The sequence below is a fragment of the Hemitrygon akajei genome, chromosome 11 (genome assembly GCF_048418815.1).
Source record: "Hemitrygon akajei chromosome 11, sHemAka1.3, whole genome shotgun sequence".
Taxonomy (NCBI): Eukaryota; Metazoa; Chordata; class Chondrichthyes; order Myliobatiformes; family Dasyatidae; genus Hemitrygon; species Hemitrygon akajei.
The window spans coordinates 147,486,277-147,503,165 of NC_133134.1; the positions used below are offsets into that span (position 1 = coordinate 147,486,277).

Sequence of the window (16,889 nt, forward strand, 5' to 3'; positions counted from 1 at the left end):
CCCATACTCACCTCTATCACACTGATTCCCATTCCCCTGCCGAATTAGTTTAAGACCTCCTGAACAGCTCTAGCAAACCTGCTTGCAAGGATATTGGTCCCCCTTGCATTCAGGTCATACCTCCCCCAGAAGAGATCCCAGTGATCCAGAAATATGAAGCCATGCCCCGGCACCAGTTTCTTGGCCATACAGTTATCTGCCGGATCATTCTAGTCTTGCCCTCACTGGCGCGTGGCACAGGCAGCAATCCAGAGATTGCTACCCTGGAGGTCCTGTTTTTCAGCCTTCTACCTAGCTCCCCAAATCCTCTCTTCAGTATCTCATCGCTTTTCCTACCCATGTCATTGGTGCCGATGTACACCAAGACTTCTGCCTGCTCACCCTCCACCTTTAGAATGTCATGGACCTAATCCCCCACCCCGACCTTGGCACCTGGGAGTCAACATACCATCCAGGTGTCTCTGCCGCATCCACAGAATCCTGTGTCTATTCCTCAAGCTACCCACTATTATGATGGAGAATTGTATCATGCCCAAGCATAATCGGAGTAATCTGGGAGTTACTATAAACCAGCATAGATACAAGTCACCCTCCTGGAGCAATCAAACCCAGAGACAAATGAGCTAGCAAATTGTCCATAACTTTTCAATTTTTGTAAATAATTCTCACCCAAAAACCACTTAAAATATAGTGTTGAATGAGATTTTAATGATGTAATACACCATTACTTTTAAATAACATCTCTAGCCCTGAAGATTAATTTTACATTTGTGAAATGTCATTCACTCAGAATAATTTTTCAAAATTTTAAAAATATTTATGACATTCTACAGTAATACAATTACATGCATGCCTCATTTGTTCTATACAGAACAGAAACAAGCCCTTTGTCCCAACCAAGATTCCCAGTCCAAGCTAGTCCTATTTGGCAGTATTTGGCCTACAATTTTCTAAACCTTTCCTTTCTATGTACCTGCCCAACAGTCTTTTAAAAGTTGTTATTGTACCTGCCTCAACCACTTCCACTGACAGCTCATTCCACATCGATATTACCCTGTGTAAAACAGTTGCCCCCTCTAGTTCCTCTTAAATCTGGTTCTTGATTCTCCAACCATATATATGCCTCCCATGATTTTATGTACCTCTATAAGATCACCTCTCAGTCTCCTAAGCTCTTAGAAAGAATAAAATTCAAAGTAAATTTATTATCAAAGTGCATATATGTCACCATATACACCCTGAGATACATTTTCTTGCAGGCATTCACAGCAATACAAGAAACAATGGAATTAATGAAGGACTTCATCCAACAAGACAAACAACTAATGAGCAAAAGGCAACAAACTACAAATACAACAAAAAAAATCAAGAAAATGAGATGAAGAGTCTTTGAAACTGAGTCAGTAGTTTAGTGAAGTTGAAAAAAAGCCCTCACCTGATCAACCACTCCCTATAACTCAGTTCATCAAGTCCTGACAATATTCTTTTCTGCACTCTTTTCAGATTGCTAACATCTTTCTAATAGCAGAGCTTCCAACACTGAAGTCAGTACTCCAAGAGCAGCCTCACTAGCAACCTTACACTGTCCCACAGCCTTTCATAACACTTACACTCAATTCCCGGACTCATGAAGGAAAATGTGCACCAAACCACATTTACCACTGTCTACTCATGACTTCAGTTTCAGTGAACCATGTAGTTGTACTTCAAGGTTCTTGGTCTACAACACTCTCCAGGGCCTTGCCATTCTTATGTTGGGAAAAGAAATCCATATCAAAGAACAAACAAAGTCTGGGGCAAGGTGTTATTATGGACACAGAGAAGATATCTTACTTCACTATAGACCAAAGTATCTGGGCAAATATGACTTTAAATTTTCTCATCAAGTCTTTGGACTGTAAAATCTAGCATTTTGGTGGTACTAGGTAAGCAAGATGTTATAGAGGATACAGTCCACTGAGCCCAATCAGCAACCACCCATCTACACTAATCCTACATTTATCTAATGTTATCCTCCCTACATTCTTATTAACACTCACCACCACGCACCACACCCTCCACCCACCACCATCCTCCCCATTCAGATTATTTGACCCTCCTACATACTACAACACACAGTTTATAATAGTCAATCAATTAATTCACCAACTTACTCACGTTTGAAAGGAAACCCAAAGTAAATCCATGCATTCAGAGAGAATGTGCAAACACAACAGATCAGGGATTCAGCAGAGAACAATGACTTTAATAATAAACTGCAAAATAACAAGCAACAAAACAAGCCAGAACAGATACTAAACTCACAGGTAGCAAGGTAACTGAAGGCCAGAAGCAGCTGACTAGTTTCATGAGTGAACAATGACTGTGGAGGCAGACTGGGTTTAAATATGCTGCAGGTGATGATTAGCAAATGAGTGGCAGGTGATTCCTGTTGACACTTCAGCAGACACCCTTCATCAGGATTGGAGAAAAAAAGATGAGGAGTTAGAGTAAGAAGGGGGGTGAGGGAAGGAAGAATCACAAAAGGTGATAGGTGAAACACAGAACTGTGAAGTTAATTGGTGAAAGAGATACAGGGCTGGAAAAGGGGGAATCTGATAGGAGAGGATGGAAGGCCATGGCAGAAAGAAAAGAGGAAGGAGTATCAGAGGGAGGTGACGGGCAAGTAAAGAGAGAAGGTGGGCGGGGGGGAAGCAGGAATAGGGAATGGAGGGGAGAGGTTTTACTGGAAATCTATGTTCATGCCATCAGGTTGGAGGCTACCCAGGCGTAATATAAGGTGTTGCTCCTCCAACCTGAGTATAGTCTCATCGCAGTAGTAGAGGAGGCCATGAACTGATATGTCGGAATGGGAATGGGAAGTGGGACTAAAATGGGTCGCCACTGGGAGATCCCACTCTTTCTGGCTGACGAAGCATAGGCAAAACAGTCTCCCAATCTACGTCGGGTCTCACCAGTATACAGGAGGCCACACCGGGAGCACTGGACACGTCGATGACCTCAACAGACTCACAGGTGAAAGGTTGTCTGACCTGGAAAGACAGTTTGGGGCCCTGAATGGTAGTGAGGGAGTAGGTGTAGGGGCAGGTGTAGCACTTGTTCTGCTTGCAAGGCTAAGTAAGTACCAGGAGGGAGATCGGTGGGGGGGGGGGGGGGCGGTGGGAGAGTGAACGAATGGCAAAAATTACAGAGAATTATGTGCTGGATGTGGAGACCGGTGGGGTGGTAAGTGAGGTCAAGCAGAACCCTATCCCTGGTGGGGTGGCAGGAGGATGGGGTGAGGGCAGATATGGGTGAAGTGGAAGAGATGCAATTGAGGGTGGCATTGATGGTGGAGGAAGGGAAGCCCCTTTCTTCGGAAGAGGACATCTCCTTAGTTGTGGGATGAAAAGCCCCATCCTCGGAGCATTTGGGGCAGAGAGAGATTGAAGACAGAATTGAGAGATAGATAGATAGATAGATAGATACTTTATTCATCCCCATGGAGAAATTCAACTTTTTTCCAATGTGGATGCTCCAGCCCTTAATCACCAATCAACTTCCCAGCTCTTTACTTCACCCCACCCCTGCTCCCAGTTTCACCTATCACCTTGTGTTTCTTCCTTCCCTACCCCCACCTTCTTACTCTGACTCCTCATCTATTCTCCTCCAGTCCTGATGAAGAGTCTCAGCTCAAAACATCGACTGTACTCTTTTCCACAGATGCTTCCTGGCCTGCTGACTTCCTCCAGCATTTTGTGTGTGATGCTTGGATGTCCAGCATCTGCAGATTTTCTCTTATTTATGGCAGGTAAATCCTGTTAGTTGAGTGGAAACTGGGAGGTGTCTGCCTGTGTAAGTCTGACAATTTATAGTAGTTGCTGACTATTGAGATTTAATCCCCTTTAACTGCAAAAATTTGAAACAATTTTCACCAGTTAAAACATCTGCTTTCTTATAAGAAAATTTTAGTAAGGCAAGGAAAGTTGATTGGAATATCCCATTCTTCTGCTGCTGTTCATATGAAAACTTAACCATTGATGTCAGAAAAATTACACAGAAATAGGTGAAAATTAAATATGATGTGTGCGTATCCAATTTGTTACATGCAGTTGTCCAGGAACCTTCAATTGATTGGAATCAGTAACTTTTCCTTCCTACCCAAGCAGAATGAGGCTAATTGCTATGATCCCAACAAAATTAACTAAGTCAGTACAGACTGCATGTTGAACCTGACCTTCTTGGTCTGCGTTACCTTACTCATTAGTTAAACTAAACGTGTCAGTGGCAGTGAAGTTTCAGATTCAATTTTCTATAGAAATACAAAGTAATATGCAAACACTAGTAGAGAGGAGGCAGTGGATTTGTGGGAATACACTAACATGTAAGTATCACCATTTTTCAATGTCACTGGATCTAAATATGGAATATTTTGCTCAATAATGTATGACAGCATATTCAGAAAGACTGAAGCAGCTCAAGACAGCTACTTCCTATTACCTTCTCAGGGACGAACACAGAAGGGCAGACAGCTGACCTTGCCCACAATGTTGGCATCCCATAAATTAATTAACATAGAACATAGAAATTAACAGCACAGTGTTGTGCTGACCATGTAACCTACTTTAGAAATGGCCTACAATTTCCCTAGTGCATGCCCTCTATTGTTCTAAGCTCCACATACCTATCTAAGAGGCTCTTAAAAGACCCTATTATATCCACCTCCGTCGCTGGCAGTGCATTCCATGCACCCACCACTCTCTGTGTGGAAAAATTTACCCCTGACATCCCCTTGGTACCCATTTGCAAGCACATTAAAACTATGCCCCTCGTGTTAGCCATTTCAGCCCTGAGAAAAAGCCTCTGACTATCCACACGATCAAAGCCTCTCATCATCTTATACACCTCTATCAGGTCACCTCTCATCCTCCATTGCTCCAAGGAGAAAAGGCCAAGTGCACTCAACCTATTCTTATAAGGTACGCCCTCCAATGCAGGCAACATCCTTGTAAATCTCCTCTGCACTCTCTCTATTTGATAGCTCCCTATGCAAGGCTCCTTCATGAAGTAAGGAGGCACATCCACAATCTTCCTGTAGTGAGGTGACCAGAACTGAACACAGTTCTCCAAGTCTTTGAATTGACTTTATTTCTTACATCCTTCACATACATGAAGTGTAAAAATCTTTATGTTTCCATTTAAATGTGCAATCATAGTAATTTATAATAAATAGAACAGTCAATGTAACATAGAAATACACTCAAATCGGCATGCGTTAATCAGTCTGATGGCCTAGTGGAAGAAGCTGTCCCAGAATCTGTTAGCCCTGGCTTTTATGCTGCAATACCATTTCCTGGATGGTAGCAGTTCGAATAGATTGTGGTTGGGGTGACTCAGGTCTCCAATGATCCTTCAGGCCCTTTTTTCACACCTGTCTTTGTAAATGTCCTGAATCATGGGAAGTTCACAACTACAGATATGCTGGGCTATCCGCGCCACTCTGCAGAATCCTGCGATTAAGGGAGGTACAGTTCCCATACCAGGCAGTGATGCAGCCAGTCAGGATGCTCTCAATTGTACCCCTGTAGAAAGTTCTTGGGATTTGGGGGCCCATACCAAACTTCCTCAACCATCTGAGTTAAAAGAGGTGCTGTTGCCTTTTTCATCACACAGCTGGTGTGTACAGACCACGTGAGATCCTCAGTGATATGGATGCCGAGGAGCTTAAAGCCGTTTATCCTCTCAATCCCAGATCCTTTGATGTCAATAGGGGTAAGCCTGTCTCCATTCCTCCTCTAATCCATAACCAGCTCCTTTGTTTTTTGCGACATCGAGGGAGAGGTTGTTTTCTCGACACCACTGTGTCAGAGAGATGACTTCTTCACTGTAGGCCACCTCGTTATTGGTCGTGTCGTCGCCAAATTCAATTAGCAGATTAGAGCTGTGGGTGGTGACACAGTCAAGGGTATACAGGGAGTAAAGGAGGGGACTCAGTACGCAGCCCTGAGGGGCTCCTGTATTGAGAGTCAGAGGGGTGGTGGTGAGGGAGCCCACTCTTACCACCTACTGACAATCTGACAGGAAGTCCAGGATCCAGCTGTACAAGGCAGGTTCAAGGCCGAGGTCTCTGAGCTTCCTGTCGACCCTGGATGGAATTATGGTGTTGAATGCTGAACTGTATCCAAGAACAGCATTCTCACATAAGCATCCTTCTTCTCCAGTTGTGTAAGGACGGTATGCAGAGCAGTGGCTATTGCATCGTCTGTCGATTGGTTGTGTTGGTAGGCGAATTGTCGAGGGCCCAGTGTGGGTGGTAGCATGCTGCAGGTGTAGTCCTTGACCAGCCTCTCAAAGCATTTGCTTATTATTGAAGTGAGTGCAACAGGACACCAGTCATTCAATATGTTACCTTGGTCTTTTTTGGTACAGGGACAATGGTGGGTGATTTGAAGCACTGGGAGAGGGAGAAAGTGGGGTCTGACCAAGGTCTTATATAGCTGTAACATTACCTCACAGCTCTTGAACTCAATCCCACGGTTAATGAATGTCAACACCCCATATGCTTTCTTAACAATACTATCAACCTGCGCAGCAACTTTTGAGTGTCCTGTGGACACGGACTCCAAGATCTCTCAGATACTCCACACTGCCAAGAGTCTTACCATTAATATTATATTCTGTCTTCAAATTTGACCTACCAAAATGAATCACTTCACACTTGTCTGGGTTGAAGTCTTCTCAGCCCAGTGCTGTAACCTCTGACAAACTCCAGACTATCCACAACACCCCCAACCTTTGTATCATCAGCAAACTTACTAACCCACCCTTCTACGTCTTCATCCAGTTCATTTATAAACATCACAAAGAGTAAGGATCCCAGAACTGATCCCTGTGAAACACCACTGGTCACTGACCTCCATGCAGAATACGAGCCACCTACAACAACTCTTTGCCTTCTGTGGGCAAGCCAATTCTGGATCCTCAAAACAAGGTCTCCTTTGTTCCCATGCCTGCCTACTTTCTGAAGGAGCTGTGCATAGGGAACCTTGTCAAATGCCTTAAAAACATTGTTCACAAACTAAAACCTTTTGAAACAAAGTGAATTGAAAAAGGAAGATTTGGGAAGATTAGAGAATGGGGCTCAGGAAGGAGTGGGAATATAGGAAAGGGAATGAGTATTTTGGGAAAAGATTAAACTACACTCACTTCTGCCCCGACACTCTCAAATTTCTGGCATTCTGCTAGTGTCGTCCATAGTGAAGAATGATACAAAATATTATGTTTAGTTTGTCTGCCATTTCTTTCTCCCCCCATTACTACCTTTCCAGTTCAATTTTACAATAGTCCAATATCCACCCTTTCCTCTTTTAAACTTTATATGTCTAAAAAAAACACTTCTGGTATCCTCGTACCTTATAGGCTAGCTTATCTTCATATTTCATCTTTTCTCTCTTTATGTTTTTTCAGTTGACCTGTTGGTTTTTAACTGCTTCCCAATCCTCTAACTTCACACTAATTTCTGCTATATTATATACCTTCTTGTTTGCTATTATGCTGCCTTTGACTTCACTTCTCAGCCATGGTTGTGCCATTCTCTCTGTAAAATGCTACTTCATTTCTGGGATGTATCTATCCTGCGCCTTCTGAATTGCTCCCAGAAACTCCAGCAGTTGTTCTTCTGCCATCTTCCTTGCCAGTGTCTCCTTCCAATCAACTTTAGCCAGCTCCTTTCTCACTCTTCTGTAATTCCTTTTACTCCACTGTAATACTGATATATCTGACTTTAGTTTCTCCCTCTCAAACTTGCAGGGTGAATTCTATCCTATTATGATTACTGCCTCCTGAGAATTCTCCTACCTTAAGCACTCTAATCAAATTTGGTTTATTACACAACACTCAATCCAGAACTGCCTTTCAAAAAGTGGACTCAACCACGAGCTGCTCTAAAAACTCATCTCATAGGCATTATACAAATTCCCTCTCCTGGGATCTAATGCCAACCTGATTTTCCCAATCTACCTGCATGTTGAAATCCCCATGACTACCGTAACACTGCCCTTTTTACATGGCTTTTCTACCTTCCATTGTAATTTGTAGTCCACACCTTGGCTACTGCTTGGAGGCCTGTATTCAACTTTCATTAGGGTCTTTTTACCCTTGCAATTTCTTAACTCTGTCCACAAGGATTCTGCATCTTCTGATCCTATATCACCTCTTTCTAAGGATTTGATTTCAGTTTTTTTTACAAACCAAGCCACCCCACCCCCCTAACTGCCCATCCTTTTGGTACAATATGTATCCTTGGATGTTAAGCTTCCAACTATGATCTTCTAGTGACAAATCAGTGATACCCACAATGTCATACCTGTCAAATTCTACCTTATTCCATTATACTGCATGCATTCAAATACCTTCGGTCCTGTATTCATTACTCTTTCCATTCTGCTATGTTACACTCTCATCTCACTGACTGCAATTTTGCCCTATCATTTGCCTGTCCTTCCTCACAGCCTCAGTACACACTGCATCAACTTGCATATCGACTGTCCCATCCTCAGGCCTATCACTCCGGTTCCCAACCTCCCGCCAAATTAGTTTAAACCCTGTGCAACAGCTTGGGCAAACCTGTCTACAAGGTTATTTGACCCCTAGGGTTCCTTTATGTACAGGTCATACCTTCCCCAGAAGAGATCCTACTGATCCAGAAATCTGAAACCCTGCCACCTGCACCTTTCCTCAGCCACACATTCATCTTCCGTATCATTGTACTCTTACCCTCACTGGCACGTAGCACAAGCAGCAATCCACAGCTTACTACCCTGGAGGTCCTGCTTTTCATCTTTCTACCCAATTCCCTATATTCTTTCTTCATGGCCTCCTTCCTTTTCCTGCCTATATCTTGGTAACAAATATGTACCACAATTTCCAGCTACTCTCCCTCCCCCTTTAGAAAGCTGTGGATCCAGTCTGAGACATTCCTGATCCTGGAACCTGGGAGGCAACATACCATCCGGGTGTGTCTTTCATGTCCACAGCATCTCCTGTTTGCTCCTCTAACAATGGAATCCCCTATCACGACTGCACTCCTCTTACCCCACCTTTCCATTTGAGCCACAGAGCAAGATTCAGTGCCAGATACCCAGTTGCTGTGGCTTCTCCCTGGTTGTTCCCTTCCCCCCAACAGTATCCTAAGCAGTATACTTATTATAGAGGGAACAGTCTGCCTCTCTTGAGGGTCACCCAGGTACCTGGTTTCTGCAACTTAGGAGCAGCAGGGAGGTAGTCACCGCTATCTATCTCCTCCTTATTCTCCCGCATGACCTGAAGAGCTGAGGCACCATCCTGATAGATACATCTAGGTAAAACCTCTCCACACTAATTCCCACACATTGCAACATACAATTTAAACAATTAAAACCATAGAGTATCTGCTCTGCCATCTGCCACATGTGCATCTGAATTCATGATGCCTGCTGTATTCCTTTGCCTTCGACTATTACAACAAGACACACACACTCACAAAAGCGTATGCTAAAATACAGTTTCCAAATACATGCCCCCACTGACTTCTCGAACCTTCAGTAACCACTCTTCACAAATGGTGGCCTTGTCTCTCCAAATTAACGCACAAAGTCTCTTACAAACACACATGCACACACTACTTTTATATTAATTCTTCACCGTGTTTGTGATACCTGGCGATCCCCTAACCACTGAGCTGAACAGGTCCAAGTGTGATTGCTAATTTTAAAAATACTCACCCACTTAGACTGCTGACCCCACGATGGGTTGCAATATGGCATCCCACTTCTGACAGCAAATGTTGGAGGGAGATGATGAGAGATGGGCTTGACCCAGCACTATACAAAATTTTATATGCTAAAGATCAAAGAAAATTCAAGACTATTCAAACAAATCCATATTTACAATGCTTCCTTTGAATTACATATAAGTTTCAAATGCCTGGATCTTCACACCCAAAATAAGTGTTAAATTACTGTCGTATCTCTGCAAAGGGATATTGATTGGATTCACGCATATGTAGACAATCAGTTAAATGTCTGTTTCCTGGTCTAGTTTTTTTTTACTGTTTCTAAGCTGCATTTAAAATTTAATCCTTAATGCATATTCATTCATTAAGATAGGTGACTATGTCAGGGTTCACTATATGTCCTAACCCCAAAACCACCCCAACAGACCCTCTTGCTTGTTCTTGCCTAAGCCTGTTGAGCCAAAACCTGACACTCTAATACTCTCCACTCAAACAATGGCCACTTCACTTATACCTCGCTCCTTTTTATTGGTCTTTGCCAAGTATCTGAGAGATCGATATGATTGAAGCCCGCCGCAAAGTCCCAAAAAGCCCTAGGTTCTTTTTAAACCTCACGCCAAACAACGGACCGCTCGTGATGATTGAAGCCCATTGAAAAGTCCGGAAAGGACCAGAGCGCTTTTTAAACCTCCTGCTGTCTTAGCCAAACAAGCAACTGCTAGTGATGTTTGATGTCTGCCATAGCATGGAATTTACAAATGATGAGTTAGTAAATGATCGATTTTTACTATAACTACAAAACAGCTGACTTGACTGGCACCCGTCCAGCACACTGTACAGTACATCCATCCCCTCCATCACTGGCACAATGACTGGAGAGAGTGCCAAGTCCCTTTCCCATCCCGGGCAGCGAGCCGAGGGGACGGTGACGTGCAGGAAACCCTCCACACCGCAGAGGGGCGCTGTCGGTCGACCCGCTCCGGAGCGGTCTCATTGCGGGCAGTGGAGCGCCCATTCGCCGACTCGACGAAAATGCAGGCCGAATGTCAGCGGTTCCACTCCTACAACTTCGCGGCCGATCAGGTGTTTCAGCGCGGCCTAATGCAGCTCGGAGAAGAGGTCCGAGGTTCGGAAGAGTGGCTGCTGGAGGCTAAAATACGCTACTACTCCAGGTATAGCCGAGCCCCGACGAACGGCTGCGCGCATGCGCCTTCGGCCGGGCTGAGCCAACTATGTTCGCTCTCATGCGCGGAGATCACTGCTGATTATAACCTTGTAAATACTCAATAATTCACAGGGGACAACTTGCTCACCCTGCTTGTGCTTCCAACCAGCTGCTTCTGTCGCTCTCTGCTGCTTTTGTCCTTTGTTCAATTCTTATTCCATTGGGTGGAAAATGGAAAGGTTGATTTTTTTTCTTCTTCTGGGTTCTAATATTCCTCTGCTAAACGTAATGTTCAGTAAAATTACAAACGTAATTACAAAATTAAACAATTTAGTAAGCATAAAGAAAAAAAGTTGCCAATCTGGATCACTTTCAGTTATTTTTGTACATTCTTGGTTCTTCATAGTAAGAACACAAATTTGAAAAGACAGTAAGTTAAGTGTATTAAAATGTCCAACATGCTAGTCAAGAATGTTGCTATTTATGTTTATTGTTAGCTGCACCCACCCTGCACAAAATGGGTAGTATCACAAAAACTTTTAAATTGTAAGCCTGAAAATTTGTCATTAGGGTTCTTTTTGTAGCGATGCTGATTGTACAACCCAGTTCATTCCATGATCAAGCCAAGAGACCCACAATAAAAAAGGGGAAATGAGAGTTCGCTTTTGAGACAGGGAGCAAGAAAACAAATAGCAGGAGGCAGTGGATTTGAGTAGGTCTACTTTCTATTCTATTATTTATACCAATTCTTTTGTTACTGTGTTCTGCCTAATACAATTATTTATCAGTATGGTCCACTAGCTAATTGGAAATCACAATTGTTTGGTATCTGCTTCCCCAGATGATGTTTCTGCACTTCCCCAAAGCTCATTAGCTTCATTTGAAATTTACTGAGTTCAATAAGATATATTATTATATTCCGATGGCCAAACATTTTAATTCCAATTTCCATTCCTGTTCGAACATGTTGGTTCATGGCTTCCTCTTGAGCCAAGATGAGAGCACCCTCAGGGTGGAGGAGCAACACCTTGTATTCCATCTGGGTAGCCTCCAACCTGATGGCATAATTTCTGCTTCCAGTTAAAAAGTTATTTTCTCCCCCTGCCCTCTTCTTTTTCCCACTCTGGCCTCTTAATTTTTCTCACCTGCCTATCACCACCTTCTGGGTCCCCTCCTCCTTCCCTTTCTCCTATGGTCCACTCTCCTATCCCATTAGATTCCTTCCTTTCTCATTCACCTGGCTTCACCCATCACCTTCTAGCTATTCCCCCTCCCCCCCCCACCTTTTAATTCTGGTGTCTTTCCCCTTCCCTCCCAGTACTGAAGAAGGGTCTCGAACTGAAACGTCAACTGTTTATTCATTTCCATAGATGCTATCTGATCTGCTGTGTTCCTCCAGCATTGTGTGTGTGTATGTGTGTGTGTGTGTGTGTTGCTTTGGATTTCCAGTTTCTGCAGAATTTCTTGCATTTATTTGCTTAAAAACTAATTAATAGTGTTTTGGGTTTTTAGTAGAACTAACATCCTGTAGTGTGTCAGTCCAGCATCACCTCTATTGTCCTGAATGGAATTTTACAAGAGGCGCTTACACCTACTTCTAGGATTATGTTTGCCAAGTATGGTGTTTGGGTAGGAATTAGCCAAGACAGAGTTTAATGAGTCATTTTAGGTTGAAATTTAATTAACTGTAATTTACAGGAACATGGTCTTGGTGTTGTCTTGCTCATCTTTACTCTTTGAAGCACACACTTAACCAGAGCTGATGAGAGGTCCAATTCAAGTGGTCTTTCCTTTCAGGGTATACTGCCAGTCAGTAGTGAAGTATTAGCAGACTATTAACCTTAGTTAAGCGATTAATAAGCTTGTCACAGAAGTTAGGTTTGTTCCAGGACTTAGGTGTTTTATTTGCAACCTCTGATACCTTAGAAATCATTGCGAGGATTGACACACACAAAGTGGGTGATTATTTTTGTTACTCAAATCCTAAAATTTACAACCATGCAACTTTGTCCAGAGCCAACTATATGGTAGAAACGCAAACACGAGGAAATCTGCAGATGATGGAAATGCAAGCAACACACACAAAATGCTGGTGGAACGCAGCAGGCCAGGCAGCATCTATAGGAAGAAGTACAGTCGACGTTTCGGGCCGAGACCTTTCGTCAGGACCTATAGATGCTGCCTGGCCTGCTGCGTTCCACCAGCATTTTGTGTGTGTTATATGGTAGAAATATAACATTCTTTTAAGTTTAAGTTTGCTGCTTCTGTCTTTTTGTAGGATATATATTCAACTGTTGCTTGGGTATATTAAAATCATGTTTGCCATGTTTCTCTCTTTGTTCTAGGTTTATCAAACCTATTGACCTTGGAGACTACAAAAGATGGCTTTCCTCACAAATAACTGATCCAGAGAATCAGATTAATTTGGCCGAAGAGGAAATGACAAACGCTTTTGAGAAACTATTCAGACAAACTACTAATCTTTCAAAGAAAACTGAGTATTCATCTGCTGTAGAGTCCACTATAAACAGTCACAAACCATGGATAGCTCAGCAAACACACATGGAAGATGCAAAAACACATTTTCAGATTAGTAAAGAACTAAAAAGTAATGTTTCTTATAAAACAACTGAAAACAGTCAAATGGAAGAATGGTCCCATGAAAATAAAGCTGTTAGTTATCTTGCCAATTCTTCTGCTGCGACCACAGCAACTGAAGGAGAAAGCTGCAATTTGTCTTTCCCTCAGGTTCTCCACCTTGTACAAACTGGACAAGAAATCCCCGGCATTCAAAAATTAAATATTATGTCAACTAATGCTATGCCTACAACCTCTCAAATGGCAAGAAAGCCTAAACCTTGGGAAAGTATTTAATGTTTTTATTGTAATATTTAATATTGGAATATATCTTTAATATATAATAAAAGTAACGCAGTGGAATTGATCTACAGTAGCGAGTGGTTCAAGTTTCAGTTATAATTTATTTTGTGTTGGGTATTTGAACTTTGTGACTTGATCTCCTTTACTATGTTGCATGCAAGACTCATCACTAAGGTTCCATATTGAGAGATGGGCATTTGAGATACTGAACTGAAAAGTTTGAGATCATAAGAATACATAAAAGCTTCCTTTCTTGAAGATTAGTCATACCAATAATTGGTATCATATATTGGGAAAGTTGGTCAAAAAGAGGAAAGCAGATGATTTACAGCATGTGTACATATTTCAGAAATACAGAATTGCAACACTGTTCAAAATTTATCAAAGTACATATATGTCGCCAGAAACAACCTTGTCTTGTGGGCACAAACAGGAAATCTATAGACTAGTAACTATAACAGGATCAATGCAAGATAAACAGAGTGCAAAAGAGAACTATGTAAATAATTAACAATAAATAATGAGAACATGATATAATGAGATAAAGGGTTTCAAGTTCTTGGATTATTGGAACTTTTTCTGGGGAAGGGGTGACCTGTACAAGTGGGATGGGTTGCTCCTGAACTGGAGGGGAACCAATATCCTGGGAAGGAGGTTTTCTAATGCAACTGGGGAGGGGGATGTTTAAACTAGATTTGCAGGGGGGTGGGAACCGAAATGGAGAGGCAGAGGATGGAGCAGATGGCACACAAGTAGTGACAGCTTGTAGGGAGTTTGTGAGGAAGGATAGGCAGATGGTAGAGCAAAGAAGCACTCAGCAAGATGGTTTGAAATGTGTCGATTTTAATGCAAGGGGTATCATAAGCAAGGCGGATGAACTTAAGAGCGTGGAACTATGATGTTTTGGCCATTACAGAGACTTGGATGACTCGGGCAGGAATGGCTGCTGAGTGTGCCGGGGATTTAGATGTTTCAAAAAGGACAGGGAAGGAGGCAGAAGAGGTGGGGAGTGCACTGCTAATCAGGGGTAGTATCATGGCTGCAAAAAAAGGAGGAAGTAGTGGAGGGATTATCTACTGAGTCATTATGGGTGGAAGTCAGAAGCAAGAAGGGGGCAATAACTCTACTGGGTGTTTTTATAGACCCCCACAATAGTAACAGAGACATTGAGGAGCAGATAGGGAGGCAGATTCTGGAACAGTGCAATAATAATAGGATTGTTGTGATGGGTGATTTTAACTTTCCTAATATTGACTGGCGTCTCCTTAGAGTAAGAGGTTTAGATGGGGTGGAGTTTGTTAGGTGTGTTCAGGAAGGTTTCCTGATGCAATATGTATATAAGACAACTAGACGAGAAGCTGTATTTGATCTGGTATTGGGAAATGAACCTGCTGAGGTGTCAGATCTCTCGGTGGGAAACATTTTGGAGGTAGTGATCTCAACTCTTATCTCCTTTGCCATAGCACTGGAGAGAGATAAGAGCGAACAATTTGGAAAAACATTTAATTAGGGTTGAGGGTTAATATGATGCTATTAGGCAGGAACTGGGGAACATAAATTGGGAGCAGATGTTCTCAAGGAAGTGCATGGCAGACATGCGGCAAATATTCAAGGAACATTTGCATGGAAGTGCATAGGTGTGTTCCATTGAGGCTGAGAAAGGATTGTAGGATAAAAGTACCACAGTGTACAAAGGATATAGAAAATCTAGTTAAGAAGAAAAGAAAAGCTTATGAAAGGTTCAAGAAACTAGGTACTGTTAGAGCTATAGAAAATTACAAGGGTGCAAGGAAGGAGCTCAAGAATGTAATTAGGAGAGCTGTAAGGGGCCTTGGCAAGCAGGATTAAAGAAAACCCCAAGGCATTCTACAAGTATGTGAAGAGCAAGAGGATGAGCCGTGTGAGAATAGGACCAGTCAGGTGCGATAGTGGAAACATGCATGCAGTTGGAGGAGGTAACGGAGGTACTTAATGAATACTTTGCTTCAGTATTCACCAGTGAAAAGAACCTTGGTGATTGTGGGGATGACTTACAGTGGACTGAAATGCTTGAGTGTATGGACATTAAGAAAGAGGGTGTGCTGGAGCTTTTGAAAGGTATTAAGTTAGATAAGTTGCTGGGACCAGTTGAGATGTACCCCAGGCTACTGTGGAAAGCGAGGGAGATGGCTGATCCTCTGGCGATGATCTTTGCATCATCAATAGGGCTGGGAAAAGTACCAGAGGATTGGAAGGCTGCAAATGTCGTTTCCCTTGTTCAACAAAGGGAATAGAGAAAACCCTGGAAATTATAGACCAGTGAGTCTTACTTCAGGAGTGCGCAAGTTGTTGGAAAAGATCCTGAGAGGCAGGATTTATGAGCATTTGGAGAGACATAATCTGATTAGCGCCAGTCAGCATGGCTTTGTCAAGGGCAGGTCATGCTTTATGAACCTGACTGAATTCTTTGAGGATGTAACAAAACACATTGATGAAGGTAGAGCAGTGGATGTAGTGCATATGGATTTCGGTAAGGTATTTGATAAGGTTCCCCTTGCAAGGCTCATTCAGAAAGTAATGAGGCATGGGATCCAATGAGACCTTGCTTTGTGGATCCAGAATTGGCTTCACTACACAAAGCAAAGGGTGTTTGTGGATGTGTTGTATTCTACATGGAGAACAGTGACCAGTGGTGTTTCACAGGGATCTGTTCTGGGACCCCTCCTCTTTGTGATTTTTATAAATGACCTAGATGAGGAAGTAGAAGGGTGGGTTAGAAAGTTTGCTGATGACACAAAGATTGGGGGTGTTGTGGATAGCCTGGAGGATTGTTAAGAAGTTACAGCGCAACATCGATAGGATGCAGAACTGGGCCAAGAAGTGGCAGATAAAGTTCAACCCAAATAAGTGTGAAGTGGTTCATTTCGATAGGTCAAATTTGAAGACAGAATATAATATTAATGGTAAGACTCTTGGTAGGATCAGTGAGATCTTGGGGTCCATGTCCATAAGACACTCAAAAAGCTGCTGCACAGGTTGACAAGTGTGGTTAAGAAGGCATATAGTATGTTGGCCTTCATCAACCATGGGATTGAGTTCAAGAGTCGTGAGGTA

The 16,889-nt window shown here is 42.7% G+C and overlaps 1 protein-coding gene across 1 annotated transcript; it reads left to right on the forward strand.

Moving 5' to 3' along the window:
• Positions 1–10,662: 10,662 nt before the first annotated feature.
• Positions 10,663–13,860, forward strand: LOC140735199 (uncharacterized). Its single transcript, XM_073059983.1, has 2 exons — positions 10,663–10,923; positions 13,262–13,860. Exons 1-2 carry the CDS (start codon positions 10,784–10,786, stop codon positions 13,788–13,790), a joined length of 669 nt encoding a protein of 222 aa, XP_072916084.1. The 5' UTR covers positions 10,663–10,783; the 3' UTR covers positions 13,791–13,860.
• Positions 13,861–16,889: the final 3,029 nt, after the last annotated feature.